The following is a 21,798-nucleotide window of genomic DNA, read 5'->3' as shown; positions in this document are numbered from 1 at the left end:
GAGAAGGGGATAGCCTTTTTGCAAGAGACAGGGTGGGAAGAGGAAAAGTCCAGGTAGTTGTAAGAGTCTGTAGGCTTATAGTAGATATCAGTAGATAAGCCATCTCCAGAGATGAAGACAGAAAGATCAAGAAAAGGGAGGGAGATGTCGGAAATGGACCAGCTAAATTTGAGGGCAGGGTGAAAGTTGGAGGCAAAGTTATTGAAGTCAACGAGCTCAGCATGCGTGCAGGAGGCAGTGCCAATGAAGTCGTCGATGTAGCAAAGGAAAAGAGGGGGACGGATACCCGTATAGACTTGGAACATGGACTGTTCCACAAAGCCAACAAAAAGGCAGGCATAACTGGGACCCATATGGGTGCCCATGGCTACACCCTTGGTTTGGAGGAAGTGGGAGGAGCCAAAGGAGAAATTATTGAGAGTAAGAACTAATTCCGCTAGACGGAGGAGAGTGGTGGTAGAGGGGAATTGGTTAGGTCTGGAATCCAAAAAACGAAGAGTTTTGAGAAAAAGGACTAATATTGTTTAACATGGGTGAAGGCTTCAGTTTAAAATAATTGTTGATGAGGCACAGTGAAATAAAAAACTAAAAAAACCTCTAAAAATAAAGTTACCTAAAAGGTTTTAACAAAGACATTTACACATTTTTAAAACTTTTACACGTGGCCACCATTAGACTGAAGTGCACCACTGCTTCTCAGAAGTCATGATCTACATAAAAAGACTGCTAAGCAACAGAGGCAATCTGCAGCCCTATGGTTTGTACTGACCTCTGCTGGAAAGGGCTCATTTAAGCATCCGGCCAGGTAGTTCACAGTTTGTTGAGAAATCATTCCATTTGCTTCCAGTTTGAAGGACAGGAACTATATGGGCAAGGCCATACAGTTCCTGTCCACTTAACTGATCGGCTTACACGCCCATGTCAGAGAACGGATAAGTGTCAAACACATTGGCAAGTCCGGAGTTGGTGAGCTTCATGCTCTGAAGGACATTACTGAACCAGATGGGTTTTCACACAAGAGTAGTTTCACATTCAGTTATTTAGCTTTTTATTTTAGTTTATTCAATTACAGGGAAATTAACTTCCCCAGCTGCTGTAATGGAAATTAAACTCAACTTCAGATCAATGATCCAGGCCTCTGGATACCAGTCCAGTAATTTAATCATCTTGTTAGCATGGAGCACTGTGGAATCCCTGAACAGTATTAATCAATGTCAGCTAAAGAGCATGAAAACAGTCAAAACCGCTAAGTACAAAAAACCATGATGAAAACAATTGTATTTTCTTTAAGTACTGACAGAGGACGCCGAGACTGTCTGACTAAATAAGGCATTAACTTTGTTTCATGAATTGTTCCATTGGAAAATATTAATCTAATTTTCAGTTCGTTATTTCAGCTGAAGGAGATATTTCACCTTGTATTCCTGGGTTGAACTCCATCTGCCACTTCTCAGCCCAGTTTTGCATCCTGTCAATGTCCCACAGTAACCTCTGACAGCCCTCCACACTATCCACAACACCCCCAACCTTTGTGTCATCAGCAAATTTACTAACCCATCCCTCCGCTTCCTCATCCAGGTCATTTATAAAAAATCATGAGAGTAAGGGTCCCAGAACAGATCCCTGAGGCACACCACTGGTCACCGATCTCCATGCAGAATATGACCCGTCTACAACCACTCTTTGCCTTCTGTGGGCAAGCCACTTCTGGATCCACAAAGCAATGTCCCCTTGGATCCCATGCCTCCTTACTTTCTCAATAAGCCTTGCATGGAGTACCTTATCAAATGCCTTGCTGAAATCCTTATACACTACATCTACTGCTCTTCCTTCATCAAGGTGTTTAGTCACATCCTCAAAAAATTCAATCAGGCTCGTAAGGCACGACCTGCCCTTGACAAAGCCATGCTGACTACTCCTAACCATATTATACCTCTCCAAATGTTCATAAATCCTGCCGCTCAGGATCTTCTCCATCAACTTACCAACCACTGAGGTAAGACTCACTGGTCTCTAATTTCCTGGGTTATCTCTACTCCCTTTCTTGAATAAAGGAACAACATCCACAATCCTCCAATCCTCCAGAACCTCTCCCGTCCCCATTGATGATGCAAAGATCATCGCCAGAGGCTCAGCAATCTCCTCCCTCGGCTCCCACAGTAGCCTGGGGGTACATCTCATCCGGTCCCGGTGACTTATCCAACTTGATGCTTTCCAAAAGCTCCAGCACATCCTCTTTCTTAATATCTACATGCTCAGGCTTTTCAGTCCGCTGTAAGTCATCACTACAATCACCAAGATCTTTTTCCATAGTGAATACTAAAGTATTAAGTACCTCTGCTATTTCCTTCGGTTCCATGCACACTCTCCCACTGTTACACTTGATCAGTCTTATTCTTTCACGTCTTATCCTCTTGCTCTTCACATACTCGTAGAATGACTTGGGGTTTTCCTTAATCCTGCCCACCAAGGCCTTCCCATGGCTCCTTCTGGCTCCCCTAATTTCCTTCTTAAGCTCTTTCCCATTAGCCTTATAAGCTTCTAGATCTCTAACATAACCAAGCTCTCTGAACCTTTTGTAAGCTTTTTTTTTCTTCTTGATTAGATTTATTACAGCCTTTGTACACCACAGTTCCTGTACCCATACCATAACTTCCCTGCCTCATTGGAACGTACCTATACAGAACTCCACACAAATATCCCCTGAATATTTGCCACATTTCTTCTGTACTTTCACTGAGAACATCTATTTACAATTTAAGTCTCCAATTTCTTGCCTGATAGCCTCATAATTCCCCTTACTCCAATTAAACGCTTTTCTAACTTGTCTGCTCCTAGGTCTCTCCAATACTATTGTAAAGGAGAGAGAATTTTGATCACTATCTTCAAAATGCTCTCCCACTGAGAGATCTGACACCTAATCAGGTTCTTTTTCCAATACCAAATCAAATACAGCCTCTCCTCTTGTAGGCTTATCTACATATTGTGTCAAGAAACCTTCCTGAACACACCTAACAAACTCCACTCTATTTAAACCCCTTGCTCTAGGGAGATGTCAATCAATATTTGGGAAATTAAAATCTCCCATCATGACAACTCTGTTATTATTACGCCTTTCCAGGATCTGTTTCCCTATCTGCTCCTCGATATCCCTGTTACTATTGGGTAGCCTATAAAAAACACCCAGTAAAGTTATTGACCCCTTCCTCTTCCTAGCCTCCACCCACAGAGACTCTGTAGACAATCCCTCTATGATGTCCACCTTTTCTGCAACTGTGACACTATCTCTGATCAACAGTGCCGCACCCCCACCTCTTTTGCCTCCCTCCCTGTCCATTCTGAAACTTCTAAAACCCAGCACTTGAAGTAACCATTCCTGTCCCTGAGCCATCCAAGTCTCTGTAAAGGCCACCACATCATATCTCCAAGTACTGATCCACGCTCAAAGCTCATCCGCTTTGTTCACAACACTCCTTGCATTAAAATAGACACATCTCAAACATTTCGGTCTGAGCACGTCCCTTCTCTATCACCTGCCTATCCTCCCTCTCGCACCATCTACAAGCTTTCTCTATTTGTGAGCTAACCTCTTCTTCCCCAGTCTCTTCAGTTCAGTTCCCAACCCCCAACAATTCTAATTTAAACTCTCCCCAAAAGCCTTAGCAAACCTCCCCAGCAGGATATTGGTACCCCTGGGATTCAGGTGCAACTCGTCCTTTTTGTACAGGTCACACCTGCCCCAAAAGAGGTTCCAATGATCTAGAAATCTGAATCCCTGCCCCTTGCTCCAAACCCTCAGCCACGCATTTATCCTCCACCTCATCCTATTTCTATCCTCACTGTCGCATGGCACAGGCAGTAATCCCGAGATTACTACCTTTGTGGTCCTGCTTCTCAACTTCCTTCCTAACTCCCTGTAGTCTTCTTTCAGGACCTCTTACCTTTTCCTACCTATGTCATTGGTACTAATATGTACCACGACCTCTGGCTGTTCTCCCTCCCACTGCAGGATATCTTGGACGCGCTCCGAAATATCCCGGACCCTAGCACTTGGGAGGCAAACTACCATCCGAGTTTCCTTCCTGTGTCCACAGAATCGCCTGTCTGACCCCCTAACTATAGAGACCCTATCACTACTGCCTGCCTCTTCCCTTCTCTACCCTTCTGAGCCATACGGCCAGACTCTGTGCCAGAGGCATGGCCACTGTCACTTCCCCCAGTTAGGCTGTGCCCCCCTCCAACAGTACTCCAATAGGAGTACTTATTGTCAAGGGCACAGCCACAGGAGTACTCTCTAGTACCTGACTCTTCCCCTTCCCCCTCCTGACTGTGACCCACTTGTCTGTCACCCTTGGCCCCGGTGTGACCACCTGCCTATAACTCCTTGCTATCACCTCCTCACTTTCCTGACTAGATAAAGGTCATCAAGCTGCATTTCCAGTTCCCTAACTCGGTCCCTCAGGAGCTGACGCTCAACGTACCTGGTGCAGATATGGCCGTCTGGGAGCCTGGGAGACTCCAAGACCTCCCACATTGGACACCAAGCACAGAAAACTGGCCTCACACACACATATTACTTCCTTCCCTCCATTAGCACAGTTAAAACTACCTCACCTCGTCCTGTTACTGCCTAAGCCCGTTGAGCCGAAGCCCTATCACTCTGCTGCCCGCTGGATATATCTTTTTAATATGATAAAGAATCATCTTAATTGCTTTGAGGTAGTGTAATCAAACAAATCACATACTTCGGCTGGGTCCACTCTGATGACTGGCATCCAATTCACTGTCAACTCTTTGCAGCTTTAAGAGGTTTTTGGATAATTTGTCCTCTTGACAGTCCTGTACTTTTATCTCACATTCTTTCTTTTTCTTCTGATCAGAGCGTTGTGTGGAAATTATTGAGTGGGCTTGTGGTTCGTGGTGCAAATTGGCTGGTATTGTTTTGCCTTTCAGAGGACAACTCACAGTGGCATCATTTGGAAGCCAGTCCAGCCTTTTCTCTTCATGACACTGTCGCAGTTCTTTCTTCTCTAACACTTCATTTATAGATTCTTCTGATTCATTAGAAAAACACTTAAATAGTTCTTTACGAGATTTCCTCCTCTTACGAATTTCAGAAGTGTCTGGCTGAAGTGTAACATTGGTTCCAACGTGGATATTTTTGCTAGTCAGTGCAGCGGTGTTGAAAGATTCATTATCTTTGTAAACAGAAGCATTGGGCTGCACTTCAACACTGACGTTTGCTGCACTTTTTGCCCGTTTATTTCTATCTACACAATTCAGTGGATGGATTGCCTGCAATTTTCTTTTTTGGTTCACGCTTCCAAAAGTAATTCTGGGGGGACTTGGTGATTCAGGCGGAAGCATACCCAATGAAGGCCTTTTATTTCTTTGGTGGTCTTTCAGGTTAACTGGAGAAAAGAAGTCCTCATACAGCAACCTGTCTTCTTTAATTGGCAAGTTGCTTGCTTCAGATATATTATTTGGACTTGATTTAAAATAGTCCTTAAATAATTTCCAATTTTTCTTTGAGCTACATTGATTTTTCTTAGGTGCAATTGAAATATTAGATTGCAGCGGATAATTTTTATAATATTCATTTGATACAAAATCTGATTCTTTAAGAGAGTGATTTTCTACAGTGGCTGTTGACTTCACTAGTGGAGGTGATTGCACAGTTTTGTTCAGCAGTGCATTACTAAGGTTCAGATCTGCTGTAGCATTGTTCAAATCTTTCACACTTCCTTCAGAATACTGTTCATTCAATTCCTGATTACATGAGCCACCTGAGACTTGGTCACGATGCAGAGAAGTGGCGGTACTTGTCTTCAGAAACTGTAATTTCATTTTAGTAATCGATTTTTTTCTTCTTTGCAGTAAAGTATTTTTGTTTTCATTCTGTGGCGATTTGATTAAATGCATTCCCTGTACAAAAGGCACTGTCCAGGAAGGTTGACCCACTTGTCCTTCATAATCATCTGAGAGTGAAGTCTTGCTTTGTTCAGAAGTTTTATTAACAGACACACCTCCAGAATCAGTTTCTGTAACAAGATAAATAACTTCATTATTAAATGCATGAAAGTAAGACATGAAAATACGATAGGATTATGAAAACAGAAAACAATAGTGGATACAGCCCAATCCATCACAAATAAAGCCCTCCCCACCAATGAGCATATCTACATGAAGCACCGCCACAGAAAGCAGCATCCATCATCAAGGACCCCCACCATCCAGGCCACGCTCTCTTCTTGATGTTGCCATCAGGGAGGTGGTACAGGAGCCTCAGGACCCACTCCACCAGATTCAGGAACTCAACTATTATATTCTTGTACCACAGAACACTCATCCTACACTGAACTGTTTCCACAACTGATGGACTTATTTTCAAGGACTCATATCATGTTTTCAATATTTATTACTTATTTATTATTTTGTTTGGTAAGTGGTCACAAGAAGACGGAGTAGAGTTATGTGGGCACTAAACGACAACTCCTTTGCTTGCATCTTAGGAAACAGCTCTATTTCCATCTTTAATGTGTTTTTTGAAAGGTCTAGATTGTGTGGGCATGGAGAGGATGTTTCCAATAATGGGAGTAGGCAGGAAAATGCAGTTGAGGGTTAATAAATCAGTCATCGTGGAATGGCTGAGCAGACTCAAAGGGCTAAACAGCCTAATTCTGCTCCTACCAGTTATGGTCTTACATATATTTACATATATAGCATTCTGACAGGCTGCATCACTGTCTGGTATGGAGGTGCTACTGCACAGGACCGAAAGAAGCTGCAGAAGGTTGTAAATCTAGTCAGCTCCATCTTGGGCACTAGCCTACAGTGTCTCAGAAAGGCAGCATTCATTATTAAGGAACTCCAGCACCCAGGGCATGCTTTTTTCTCACTGTTACCATCAGGTAGGAGATACAGAAGCCTGAAGGTGCACACTCAGTGATTCAGTAACAGCTTCTTCCCCTCTGCCATCTGATTCCTAAATGAACTTTGAAGCTTTGGACACCATCTCACTTTTTTAATATACAGTATTTCTGTTTTTGCACACCTTTTAAAAATAATCTATTCAATATACATAATTGGTGTACTTGTTTATTTAATGTTTTATTTTATTTATTATTATTATTATTATTTTTCTCTCTCTGCTAGATTATGTATTGCATTGAACTGCTGCTGCTAAGTTAACAAATTTCATGACACATGCCGGTGATAATAATCCTGATTCTAAAGTCATTTAATGAAGTTCCATGTAACAAAATAAAAGGGAGAGTGGAGCATAGAACAGAAAGCTCTTCGCTCCGGTCTGAAATACCAGGAACACAAAGACATTCAAAGCTGCAGCTCCCTGGATGAGAAAAGGTATGGATTAGAAAATGGGAGAGAAGAGAATGCTAATGACCATTGTAAAGTTGCAGCAAACAATGGAGATGGTACAAGAGAAAAATAACAAGTAGAACTGAGGGCTAATGACAGACATCAGGGCATTGTGGATTCCCTGAATAGGATTCCCAGTCTTCCTATCCTTATAAGACCATTAGACACAGGAGCACAATTAGACCACTTGTTTGATCTACTATTCCATCATTGCTGATTTATTAGTTCCTTCAACCCCATTCTCCTGCCTTCTCCTCATAACCTTTGACACCCCAACTAATCAAGAACCTATCAATCTTCGCTTTAAATATACCCAATGCTAGGCCTCCACAGCCATCTGTAGCAATGAATTCCACAGATTTGCCACCGTCCAGCTAAAGAAACTCATCGTCACTGTACTAAACGGACACCCTCTATTCTGAGCTGTGCCCTTTGGTCCACGACTCAGTCACTTGTGGAAACATCCTCTCCATGTCCACTCTATCTCGGTCTTTTAATAGCTTCAACATTATGACTATGGTAAGGTTGTATCAAACTGAATACAGATGACACAGGGCAAAACGGAAGTAGAATAAAGGTGGACATTGAAGATCCTCTGACCATAGTCTTTCCATCCTTATTATCACATGGTTTCAGAGTTGGGCAATCAATGCGAGGGAGTGCGTAAAAAAGAGCCAACTTTCATTCAGAACCGGGATCAAGATTTAAAAGGCAAAACTTAGCAGCAGTTTTGCTGAGTTGGACAGCGACCAATCAACTAGAGGCATTCATCAGAAAAGGCCAAAACAAAATAATGCAAGTGTAAGCGGAGCGGTCATTCTTTTAAGTGCGTTAGTTTTAGAGCGGCTTTGGCTCACAGGCTTAGGCCAGATAAAGTATCCTGAGGGTACCTCTGTGTTCCTATTTGTTCATTTCTTGTCTGTTAGGGCATAGTAGTGTAGCAAGAATGACTCCAGGAGCAGCATTTCATTCTGTATCTGAGATGTGGGAAGTGTCGGAGACCTCCAGGCTCCTGGATACACACATCTGCACCTATTAAGGAACTGGAGCTGCAGCTCAATGACCTTTGACTCATATGGGAGAATGAGGAGGTGATAGATAGGAGCTACAGGGAGGAAGCCATCCCTGTTGCAGGTGACAGACAACTGGGTGACTGTCAGGAGGAGGAGGGGAAATGCACAGCCCCTGCAGAGTACATCTGTGGCCATTCCCCTCAATAAGTAGACTACTGAGTGGGACAACCTATCAGGGGAGACACAGTGACCTGGCCTCTGGCACGGAGTCTGATACTGTGGCTCAGAAGAGCAGAGGAGTAAAGAGAACTGCAGTGTTGATCAGAGATTCCATAGAGATACAGAGACAAAATTCTGTGCATGCGATAGAGACACTTGAATGGTGTGTTGCCTCCAAAAAAGCCAAAGAGAGGGCATATAATAGAGCAAAAGTTATAAGTTAGAGGATTGGGAAGCTTTTAAAAACTAACAGAAGGCACCTAAAAAGTCATTAAAAAGGAAAAGATGGAATAGGAAAGTAAGCTAGCCAACAATATTAAAGGTGACTCCAAAAGTGTAATAGAGAGCTGAGAGCGGATATCGGACTGCTGGAAAACAATCCTGGAAAAGTAGTAATGGGGGACAAGGAAATGGCAGATGCAAGACTCTTCATTGTAGAAGACACTAGCAGTATGGTGGAAGTTCCAGAGCGTCAGGGATCAGTAGTTTGCCATGACCAGGGAGAAGGTTCTCGGGAAACTGAAAGGTCTGAAGGTAGATAAGTCACCTGGACCACATGGTGGACATCCTAGAGGTGGCTGACGAGATTGTGGAGGCATCAGTAATAATCCTCCAAGAATCACTAGATTCTAGAATGGTTCCGGAAGACTGGAAAATTGAAAATGTCCCTCCATGCTTCAAGCAGTGAGAGAGGTGGAAGAAAGGAAATTGTAGGCCAGTCAGTCTGAGCTCAGCAGATGCAATTGACTGTTAAGAATGTGGTTTCGGGGTCCTTGGAAGCACATGATACAATAGGCTGTAGTCAGCATGGTTTCCTCAAGGGAAAACCTTGCCCAACAAATCTGTTGGAATTCTTTGAAGAAATAACAAGCAGGAGAGACAAAGGAGAATTGGTTGATGTTGTGTATTTGGATTTTCAGAAGGCTTTGACAAGGTGTCACACATGAGGCTGCTTAACAAGTTAAGAGCCCATAGTATTACAGGAAAGATTCTAGCATGGGTAAAACAGTGGCTGATTGGCAGGAGATAGAGTGGAAATAAGGGGAGTCTTCTCTGGTTGGCTGCGGTGACTAGTGGCATTCCACAGGGTTCTGTGTTGGGACTGATTCTCTTTGTTATATGCCAATGATTTGGATGATGGAATTGATGGATTTCTGGCCAAGCTTGCAGACGATACGAAGAACGGTGGTGGGGCAGTTAGTTTTGAGGATGTACAGAGGCTACACAAAGACCGATTAGCAGAATGGGTGAAGAAATGGCAGATGGAATACAGTTTTGGGAAGTGTATGGTCATGTACTTTGGGAGAAAAAAGTGAAAAGGTAGATTATTTTCCAAATAGAGAGAAAATTCAAAAATCTGAGGTGCAAAGGGACTTGGGAGTTCTCATGCAGGATTCCCTAAAGGTTAATTTGCAAATTGAGTCAGTGGTGAGGAAGACAAATACAATGTTGCCATTCATTTCAAGAGCACTAGAATGTAAAAGCTAGGATATAATGTTTAAACTTTATAAAGTGCTAGTGAGGCCTCACTTGGAGTATTGTGAGCAGTTTTGCGTCCCTCATCTTGCAACGGATCTGCTAAAACCAGAGAGGGTTCAAAGGAAATTCATGAAAATGATTCCAGGATTGAACGACTTATCATATAAAAAACGTTTGATAGCTCTGGGCCTGTCTGTATTCACTAGAATTCAGAAGAATGAGGGGTGACCTCATTGAAACCTATCAAATGGTGAAAGGCCTTGATAGAGTGGTTGTGGAACAGGATGTTTTCTACGGTAGGAAGAATCTAAGACCAGAGGACACAGGCTCCGAATAGAGAGGTGTCCTTTTAGAACAGAGGGGGAGGAATTTCTTTAGCCAGAGAGTGGCGAATCTGTGGAATTCTTTGCCACAGGCAGCTGTGGAGGCGAAGTCTGTATGTATATTTAAGACAGAGATTGTTAGATTCTTGATTGGTCAGGACTTGAAGGGACATGGGGAGAAGACAGGAGATTGGGGCTGAGAGGAAGAATGGATCAGTCATAATGAGAACAGCAGAACAGACTTGGTGGGCCAAAGGCCTAATTCTGCCCTATATCTTATGGTATTTTGGTCTAACAAGATGAACACAATTAATATACATGTGTAAACTCCAGTCTTACAAATCCAGGAACAAATTAAACTTTGGAGACAATAATCCAGAAATAAAATAAGTTGACACAATAGGAATGATGGACTAATATATAAATGGTCAAAGCCAATTAAGTCAAATACTTGAAGTGAAGGAGAGGCACTCTGTTGGTCAAGGTCAACAATAAATATTGAATCCTAGCTATCAGACACAAGCCAGCACACAATCCAGGACAGTACAACATCCCCCTCCACACAGCTAAACAATTACAAGGAAAGGCAGACACCTATATAATTTGGCAGCAGCGGCATTGCAGAAGTTGCCAGTCAGCATTAGCTCAAAGGACTGCCTGAAGAACTCCGGCTCCAGATTCTTCCTCGGGCTTTACTCCCAAAGCCTTCCCCATGAGTGGAAAAGTCTTAAGGCCGTGGGGGGTCGCAGAATCATAGACATTGCACTGAAACAGGCCCTTCAATCTATTTAGTACATGATGAACTATTAAATTCCATCTGCCATTTTCCAGCTTGTCCAGATCCCACTGCAAGCTCTGGTAGCCTTCCTCGCTATGCCCCCAATATTGGTGTCATCTACACATTTGCTAATGCAGTTAACCACATAATCATCCAGATTGTTAATATAGATGACAAACATCAACGGACCCAGTACTGATCCCTGCAGTATTCCACTAGTCAAAGGCCTCCTGTCAGAGAGGCAACCCTCTATGACCACTCTAGCTTCTCCCACAAAGCTAATGTCTAATCCAATTTCCAACCTCATCTCGAACGCCAAGCAACTGAACCTTTTTGACCAACTTTCAATGTGGGATCTTGTCAAATGCCTTGCTAAAGTCCATTAAGACCCATTAAGACAACATCCATTGCCTTGCCTTCATCAATATTCCTGGTAACTTCCTTGAAAAACTAAGATTGGTTACACATGACCTACCACACACGAAGCTATGTTGACTATCCTTAATCAGTCCATGTCTATCCAAATACTCATATATCTGGTCCCTTAGTATAAGGTCCAATAACTTTCCAATGCCTGAGGTCAGGCTCACTATCCTATAATTTCTTGGTTTATTTTTATAGCCTTTCTTAAACAGCGGAACAACATTGGCTATCCTCCAACCCTCTGATACCTCACCTATCACCAAGGATGATTTAAGTATCTCTACTAGGCCCTCGGCAATTTCTGCTGGGTCCGAGGAAACACCTTGTCAGGCCCTGGGGGTTTATCCACCCTAACTTGCCTCAACACAGGAAACTATGTGATCTGTAGAGTCCATGAAGTTGATGCCATTTGGCCTTATTCTATAGACTGTGCCTGTCTCCAGATGCAGAATTTGCATTTAAGATATCTCCCACCTCTTTTGGTTCCACGCATGGATTACCATTCTGATCTTTCGGAGGAAAAATGTTGTCCCTTGTAATCGTTTTGCTCTTAATATATCCGTAGAATCCTTTTTGATTCTCCTTCACCTTGTCTGATGAGGCACCTTGTCTTTTAGCCCTGATTTCTTTAAGTATGAGATCAGAGCTTTCCTTCTCCTAAACGAGCTGCCAACATGGCTGACGAGCTCCATCTGCCCAACTTGAAGGTAAAAGTAAAGAGATACAGGAAAAGGGTCAGAAGGCAGGGACCCACGGTAGGCTGGCAAAAGGCAGGAATAGATCAGGTGTTCCCCATCCACACAAGATCATTCTACAATTTAATTTGCTTCAAAATAAGGCCAGCAAATCTCATAACTTCTAACTTTAATCAGATTCCTCCACTGGGGAAAAAAGTACAATTTCCTCTCACAGGTAAACAAGATGATTCAATTTTGCATGTTGAAAAGAAAGATCATTAAAATTCAAGCAGCTTAAATAATATACATTTTCATCCACTTGCCTTCAGATAATGGTTTTGATATTGCTGTGGGAGATTCCCCAAGAATTAAATGGCAAGGAGAGACAAGAGAAGTCGATGTTGTCAATTGTGACATTTGAGAAGCTGTGTGAAGAGAATAAATAGTTATATTAGACCGAATGTTTATGTGCAATATACAACAGTCTGATCTTACCATATAAACCTAGATCTCTCTTGTATGCAAATTCAAATTCAAGTTCACTGTCTCATACATAACCAAACAAAACAAAGATCCTCTGGGCCATGGTGCACCCACAAAATATACATCACACACAGCACATAAACCAAAATATTGCCACAAAGATGTTAATAAAATATATTTCAAAGTGCATATGGTAAACAGCACAGTACAGTAAATAGCTCGCTTTCCTAATGACAAGACCTCAGCGGTGGCATTAGTTTCACAGTCTGAGGGAAGAAGCTGCACCCAGTTTGCCAGTCTTTGTCCCGATGCTTCTGTACCTCCTTCATGGCAGTAGTGGGTCAAAGAGAGTGTGGGCAATGCACATAGCACATGGAGAATTACTTTAGCCCTATCTGTGAGATTCAGGAGGATCATTGAAAATTTAATCTGTATCAGATTTGATTACTGCCTCCAAACAGTCTCCTGAATTAAGCAATCAGCTACACCTTGGACAAAACTCAACAAACAACAGAAAATAAATGTACTTCAGCCTGCTGAAAAAGGTTGCAAGATTATATAACCATGGTACCAAGGTGATGAATAACAACGTGAATCTGCCTCTATTTATCTCCACAAATACCAGCAAGTTAAGGGCTCCCATCAAGTTTGCATTCTGCACACAACTACCCGTGAATCAGGTCTGCAAGCTTATTCACATGCATGGTCAAGTGAGAAGGAAGAACTAATATTAGACAGAACATGCCCGTTATATTTGCTTTATGGCCTCAACTTAAATAGGTGGGGTCACTTTGCCAGCAGATAGTATAACTGGGAGTGTAACTTGGCCACCTACGAACCCTTTCCCTGCTGTGCTTTAAGTGCTACACCCTGGTTCACATTTTTACTGCTATGCTGTAGGTACTTCATTTTAGCAGTTGTGAAAAATCAGTCTGTTCTGCTTTCAGCCTGCTTGGGTTATGGTGGGAGATGGAGGGAACCAGTCGGAGGATTCGATCCAATGGGAAAACGCAAATCGATGGAACCAGAGCATGGAGGTCTACCAAGGGTCAGTGAATATGGCGTTTGGAAGATTTGAGCTCCAACTTGTGCACATTTGACTGTTTAATTATAACAGGCCCTTTTTGTTTTTCTTTCTTTTCTTTACTAACTCTTCGGTGAAATTAATGTTCATAAATATACAATTGTATGCAGTGTGCAATCCATTATTTCATGCTGACAGTCTACTGCAGAGACAGTAATTCACACAGCATTCATACAAATTGGGGTTTGGGTGGGCGAGACACCTCAACACCATGGGTTTGAAAGAAGCAGTCATATACTCCCTAGACGTACAAAGCCAGAGAAAGATGGGATCCGACTGTGGAATCTAGAGGCTGTCAGCGAGAGGCTAACAAGCCGCATTTCCAGAAATGCCCAGTAAATGGAAGTTTCATAAGCATGACTTGGTCTAGATTATATACGTGCCACCAGTTATACGTAGAAGCTCCTGGCACCACATGGATTCAGTTCAGCAAGGTCCATCTACAAATAGGTTTAAGTGCACAACTAACAGGTCACTCCAGCAGCAAGTGGCTCGCAGCTAGCTTGGATCCATAATTGACAACATTCCATCAATCTTCAGGTCATGACCCTCACTGACTTGTGCTAATATATTTTTGTGACTGCATGTGCTATCATAACTATACCTGTTGTGTAGGGTGGTACTGTGTTTTGCACCTTGACCCTGGAAGAACATTGTTTCCTTTACCTGTATACATGTCTTTGGTGGAATGACAATTAAATTTGAATATTACAGGGAGAATTATATTTGACTTTCTGTTCTCCGATAATTCCACACAACAGTTTCATATATTTTGCATGCATCCCATGAACTTTTTTTTTGATAAAAGTATTTGATGAATCTATGTTAAATTAAGTTGGAGCACATTAATATCTCAAATCTTGAAATTGCATACAAGGAGAACTTACCAGTAGGTGAAAGGTTTTCTCTTTTTTCTTTCATTTCCTTCAATCTTTCTTGCATTTCACAGAAATGATTTGGGGGAACCGATTTAATTTTAGCAGCTTCTTCAAATGAAAGTAACGGCACATCAGCTCCTTTGAAAATAAAAATGCAATTTAAATGGGGACAGAGAGGAAATAATAGATGAAATTCTGCACTCTGAACTAAGGTTAACTCTTTTCCTTGTTGAAGCTTTTGATGATCCACAAAGATTCAAGAGTCAGTTGGTACATTATGTTATACACTCAGTGGCCACTTTATTAGCTACCTCCTGTATCTAATGAAGTGGCCACTGAGTGTATGTTCATAATCTTCTGCTGCTGTTGCCCATCCACTTCAAGGTTTGATGTGTTGTGCATTCAGAGATGCTCTTCTGCACACTACTGTTGTAACGTGTGGTTATATGAGTTTGTTGCCTCCCTGTCATTTTGCATCAGTCAGGACTTTCTCCTGTGACCCCTCTCATTAACAAGGTGTTTCACCTATAGAACTGCCACTCACTAGATGTTTTTTTTTGCCTCTCGGATCATTCTCTGTAAACTCTAGAGATCGATGTGTGTGAAAATTCCAGGAGCTCAGCAGTTTGAAATACTCAAACTACGCTGCCTGGCAACCACAGTCATACCATGGCGAAAGTCATTTTGATCACACTTCTTCCCATTCTGATGTTTGGTCTGAACAACAGCTAAACATCTTGACCATGCCTGTATGCATTTATGCATTGAATTGATTATTAGATATTTGCATTAAATGATGTACCTAATAAAGTGACCACTAAGTGTGCACGGAATATTTAGATAGATAGATAGATAGATACTTTATTCATCCCCATGGGGAAATTCAACTTTTTTTTTTCCAATGTCCCATACACTTACATACAATACTTAACTCAGTACAAAATATGATATGCATCTAAATCACTATCTCAAAAAGCATTAATAATAGCTTTTAAAAAGGTTCTTAAGTCCTGGCGGTTGAATTGTAAAGCCTAATGGCATTGGGGAGTATTGACCTCTTCATCCTGTCTGAGGAGCATTGCATCGATAGTAACCTGTCGCTGAAACTGCTTCTCTGTCTCTGGATGGTGCTATGTAGAGGATGTTCAGAGTTTTCCATAATTGACCGTAGCCTACTCAGCGCCCTTCGCTCAGCTACCGATGTTAAACTCTCCAGTACTTTGCCCACGACAGAGCCCGCCTTCCTTACCAGCTTATTAAGACGTGAGGCATCCCTCTTCTTAATGCTTCCTCCCCAACACGCCACCACAAAGAAGAGGGCGCTCTCCACAACTGACCTATAGAACATCTTCAGCATCTCACTACAGACATTGAATGACGCCAACCTTCTAAGGAAGTACACTCGACTCTGTGCCTTCCTGCACAAGGCATCTGTGTTGGCAGTCCAGTCTAGCTTCTCGTCTAACTGTACTCCCAGATACTTGTAGGTCTTAACCTGCTCCACACATTCTCCATTAATGATCACTGGCTCCATATGAGGCCTAGATCTCCTAAAGTCCACCACCATCCAACACCATAAGAAAAAATTTCACTGACCTTGATTCAGGCTCTTCTGAAGAGAAATTAAAACTGAACGCTACATTGTACATTATCATATAGCCTGTATAATCCACTATTAACTCAGCCTCCCTTCAAAGGATTCAAGTCGACCATTTCTCGTGGTCACCATCAGTATCTTGTGAACCAGAGAAATCTCACCTCTCAACACAGGCAAATCAATAGCACACGACTCCAACCCCTTTTTGGCTCATTCACCTTGTTAAAAACTGGCATCATTTTCAAAGTAACTTCAGATAGTATCAATCTCTCAAATCATTCAAAAATGGCTGTGCATCATTGAGAACACTCATGCAAAATATACTGCAATATTCAATAACAGGGCATTTTAAACTACACCCTATCCCTGTTATATGCGCCTTCAGACAATGCATTTTCACAGTTGTGTGTTGAACCTATTTCTACTAACTTCTCCTTAAATGCGTTCAAAACTCAGAGTTATGTGTGCATGTGTGGTAGAGTCTGCGAGGCTGTTGGCTGACCAGTATTGTGTGGGACGAGACGCACCGCTTTCCCGCCAAAACAAGCCACGTGCACACGCCTCAGTCTTACTCTTGCCGCTCTTGTATTGATAGCGGCAGCTTGTGGATGTGCAATCTTGCGCTCTTAACCTTCTGTTGTCATTACCTACGGTGCAGTGATTTTGTGCTTGAAACATTTAGCTATGCCTCCTAAGCGTCCTATGTCAAGTCCTGGGCCATCAGCCAAACAGCAGAGAATCGCTTTAACAATTGAAAAAAGCTGGAAATTATAAACAGGGCCGCCTCAGGTGAAGGTAACACAGCTCTGGGACTCTACTTCAGCCTGGGTGAGTCCACGATCAGGAACGTAAAGAAAAATACTGAGAAAATAAAAAGTGCAGTGATTGATTCATCTCAAGTATCTTCAAAGACTGTTACCAAAGTGCATCACCCAATTATGACAAAAATGGAGAAAATGTTGAGTTTGTACATTGAGCATGAAACAAAGTAAAAAACAACACCCGGTGCCGATCATCTTTGTGTGAAAGCTTTGGAAATTTATGGTCGTCTTTGTTCAGAGGCTAGTGAGGAAGTGTCAAGTGATATTGTTAGCTTTAATGCAAGTAGGGGATAGTTTTCTAAGTTTGTAAATTGTCAGAGGCTTCACAACTTAGCTGTGCATGGTGAGCAAGCTAGTGCTGACCACAAAACTGCTTAATGCTACCCTGTGCAGTTGCGGGCTATGATAGCTGAGTTAGGCATCACACCAAAGCAGGTGTTTAATGCAGACAAAACCGGGCTTTTTTGGAAGCGTATGCCAAAACGCACTTACATAAGTAAGGATGAAAAGACTGCGTCAGGTTTCAAGGCAGCAAAGGATAGGTTGACTCTGCTTACATGTTCCAATGCTGAAGGAGACTGGAAGATGAAGCCTCTTGTAGTTTACCATTCACTAAATCCCCGTGCTCGTAAGGGTTTGAGTAAGAATATGCTTCCTGTCCACTGGGCAGCTAACAAGAAAGCATGGATCACTGGTCAAGTCTTTGAAGGTTGTTTTGGTAATCTTTTGCTGTTGAGGCTGAATGCTACTGTCAGGAACAGAATCTTGTCTTTAAAGGTTTTTTTGTTGTTTGACAATGCACCAGCCCATCCTAAACATTTGGACAGCATTCAGCATTCAGTGCGCGATACCTGCCACCTAACACAACACCGCTGATTCAATCACTCGACCAAGGTGTGATATCCACATTCAAGGCGTTTTTTTTTGTTTTTTGTTTTTTTTAAACGCCGAACTGTCTCTCAGATGCTGCAAACAACAGACGATTTTGAAAATCCCAGGAGATTACCAACGGTGAGGGAATGGAGGAAGTCCTTCAACATCAGACATGCCATCAACAACATTGATGAATCCTGGAAAGAGGTCAGGTCTTCCACTCTCAATACAGCGTGGAAATCAATTTGGGCGGAGTATGTGCACACTTTCAAGGGGTTTCCTGCCTTCACTACAGCTGTCCAGGATTGTGTGGCCGAGCAGTAAAACTGGTGGGGAAGGATTCTCAGATCGAGACTGCTGACGCGGTAGAACTCCTGGATTCTCATGATGAAGAATTAAGTGTGGATGATCTTCTACGTTTAACTCAGACTGAAGGTGATAACAACGATGAAGAAGAAAGTGTCGAGTTGCAGGTGAAGGATTTTACGGTGAAGCAACTGGCAGAATTTTTTTTTTTTTTTTTTTTTTAAATAAGGCTGGGGAACACTTGACACAAATGGCGATGGACATGGACCCAAGTTTAGAACAGAGTCAGCATCTCAGTCATTCCCTGCGGTCAATCTTTCTTCCCTATAAGCAAATTTATGCTGAAAAACAAAATATTGCCAAGCAAGCAACCCTCACCACTTACTTCAAACCGGTGTCATCCACGCCAACTCCACCTCCACCTGAGCACTCCACACTTGTCGTATCTCCTGCTACCGGCAGTTCCAGAGTTCCACTAACTTGTCAGAGAGTTCTGTGAGACTTCCTTCACCCTTCGCTGTCCTTGATGATCCTGACGACCCACAACCATCCACCCCATCCATGTCAACCTGCCCAACACCACTGCACAACTACTCAACTCCTGGAGCCCACACAACTGCCACTGTTGGTGAGTACTCTACACCCTAGCATGTTAACTTTATATGATTTATTATGCTGAATATTACCTTAAATTGATGAAATATAATACAAATATTGTCTTGTGGTGCTGCTTTTGTGTTGTATTGGTATGAAAATGTGGATAAATTACAGATAAAACATATTTAGGAAGCCCTCCAGAACACATCCCTATTTTCTCCATTTAAATAATTATTCACATAATGTGTTTTCCATATTATGTGTCACCTGCGAGGAATGTATCCCTCGCATATAACGGGGATAGGGTGTATTCTTTTACTACTGGATTAATTTTATTTGAGAATTTCTTGTCTAAGTTTTTAAAAGACTCCCATACCTTTGGATTTTCCTCATTTTCATTTTGAATTCATTTGACATATCTGACCAAAATTTTTATCTTTTTACATTGGTTAATTACATTCACAAGGCTCTTGTCAACATTTAACTGCATTACTATTACTTGTAAGTATTGTAGCTACAATGTAATTTCATGCTAGATGTCATGTAAAATTAAGTTGCTAAATAGATGATGAGAAAAAAGCAGCATAAGACTGCTTTTAGTCTCCCTGCTGTTGCAGACTCCAGCCATTCAGTGTCACTATGGTACAGCATGTTGATAGAAATGTTAGTGCTTAACTGCATGTGAAATTACAAGTTAGGAATTTATATGGCTCACAGTAGCTTCTTTTAACTCCATAAGATATAGAAGCAGAATTAGGCCATTTAACCTATTTTCTACTCCGCCATTTCATCATGACTGATCCATTTCCTTCACGGCCCAATCTCCTACTTTCTCACTGTAACCCTTAATACCCTTGCTAAACAAGAATCTATCAATCTTTGCTTTAAATATACCCAATTACTTACAGCTACCTGTGGCAATGAATTCCACAAATTCTCCACTCATTGGATAAAGAAATTCCCCGTCAGCTCCGTTCGAAATGGATATTCTGATGCTGTGTCCTATGGTCTAAGACTCCCCCACCATCAGAAACATCCTTTCCACATGTACACCATCAAGGCCTTTCAACATCCAATTGGTTTCAATGAGATCCCACCTCATTCTTCTGAATTCCAATGAGTACAGCCATCAAATGCTCTGCATATAATAAGCCTTTCAATCCCAGAATTATTTTTGTGAACCTTTGAACTCTCTCCAATGTCAGCACATCCTTTCTCAGTTGAGAGGACTAAAACTGCTCACAATACTCCAAGTGAGACCTCACCAGTGCCTTATTTAGCCTCAACATTACATCCTTGATTTTATATTCCAGTCTTCATGAAATGAATGCTAACATTGCATTTATCTTCTTCACCACCAACTCTACTGGCAAATTACCTTTAGGGAATTCTGCACAAGTCCAGTTGCACCTCTAATTTTTAAATTTTCTCACCATTTACAAAATAGTCTCCACTTTTATTTCTTCTACCGAAGTGCATGACCGTACACATCCCAACACTGTAGTCCATCTGCCACTTCTTTGACCATTCTCCTAATCTGCCCAGGTCCTTCTGCAGCCTCTCTGCTCCCAACACTACCTGTCCCCTCCACCCATCTTCATATCATCCACAAACCTTGCAACAAAGCCGTCAATTCTGTCATCCAAATCATTGACATGTAATGCAAAAAGAACCGGTCCCAACACAGACCCCTGTGGAAAACCATTAGTCACCTGCAGCTCCCTTTATTCCCTCTCTTTGCCTCCTGCCAATCAGCCAATGCTCTATCCATGTTAGTATCTTTCCTGTAATATCCTGGGCTCTCAACTTGTTAAGCAGCCTCATGTGTGGAACCTTGTCAAAGTGCATATCGTCTGCTGATTCGCCTCTGTTTATCCTACTTGTTAGCTCTTCAAAGAATTCCAACAGATTTGTCAACCAAGGTTTTCCTTTAAGGAAGCCATCTGCCAAATGCTCCTATTCTTATCCTCACTGGATCATGACACAGGTCGCTACCCCAGAGACCCTGCTTTTCAGGTCCCTAAAATCTCTTCTCAGTACCTCCGTTCCTACCTATGTCATTGGTGCCAATATGTACTAAGACTTCTGGCTGCTCACACTCTCCCTTTAGAATGCTGTGGACTCCATCCAAGACATCCCTGACCCTAGCACCTGGGAGGCAACATACCACCCGGTTGCCTCTACCACAGCAACAGAATCTCATCTCTATTCCTCTACTTATGGAATCTCCTATCAATACTGTAGTCCTCTTAACCTGTCGTCTCTTCTGAGTCACAGCAGACTCAGTGCCAGAGATCCAGTTGCTGCACCTTCCCTTCCCTCGGCAGATTATTCCCCTTAACAGTATCCAAAATGACATACTTATTGAGGGGAATGATCACAGGGGTACTGTGTTTTGACTTGCCAATTTCTCTTTTTTTCTCGTTACAGTCACCCTGCCTCCTGCAACCTAGGGATGACTAGTTCCCAGCAACTCTTATCTATCACTTCCTCAGTCTCCCATATGAGCGGAAGGTTATCGACTGTAGCTCCAACTAACTTCCTTCTACCTTGCTCTTCCCATCCTTCCCTCTTCAACCTTCATAATAATAACTAACACTGACAGGGCTATTTTCACACCAGATATCTGACTTGGATGGTTCTTTTAGCTTATTTTTATTTTGAGATACAACAAGGCCCTGCTGGCCCTTCGAACTGTGCAGCCCAGCAACCCTCCAATTTAACCCAAGCCTAATCACAGGACAATTTACATTGACCAATCAACCTACTAATCGGTATGTCTTTGGACTGTGAGAGGACACCTAAGCACCCAGAGAAAACTCATGCGCACACGGGAAGAAACATACACACTTGCTTACAAAGGATGG

At 42.2% G+C, this 21,798-nt stretch overlaps 1 protein-coding gene across 4 annotated transcripts in view; it reads right to left on the bottom strand.

Annotated features, from left to right (window-relative positions):
* mcph1 (microcephalin 1) overlaps nucleotides 1–21,798 on the bottom strand; it is a 261,368-nt gene that overhangs the window by 216,795 nt on the left and 22,775 nt on the right. For all 4 annotated transcript variants that reach the window (XM_073056757.1, XM_073056758.1, XM_073056759.1 and 1 more), the window contains 3 exons: nucleotides 14,747–14,875; nucleotides 12,616–12,717; nucleotides 4,746–6,041 (listed from right to left, as the gene is read on the bottom strand). In XM_073056757.1, coding sequence (XP_072912858.1) covers nucleotides 4,746–6,041; nucleotides 12,616–12,717; nucleotides 14,747–14,875 — 1,527 coding nt within the window. The remainder of the gene's footprint in view (nucleotides 1–4,745; nucleotides 6,042–12,615; nucleotides 12,718–14,746; nucleotides 14,876–21,798) is intronic.

The sequence above is a fragment of the Hemitrygon akajei genome, chromosome 9, assembly GCF_048418815.1.
Source record: "Hemitrygon akajei chromosome 9, sHemAka1.3, whole genome shotgun sequence".
Lineage (NCBI taxonomy): Eukaryota > Metazoa > Chordata > Chondrichthyes > Myliobatiformes > Dasyatidae > Hemitrygon > Hemitrygon akajei.
This window is presented reverse-complemented; position numbering and strand designations above follow the sequence as displayed.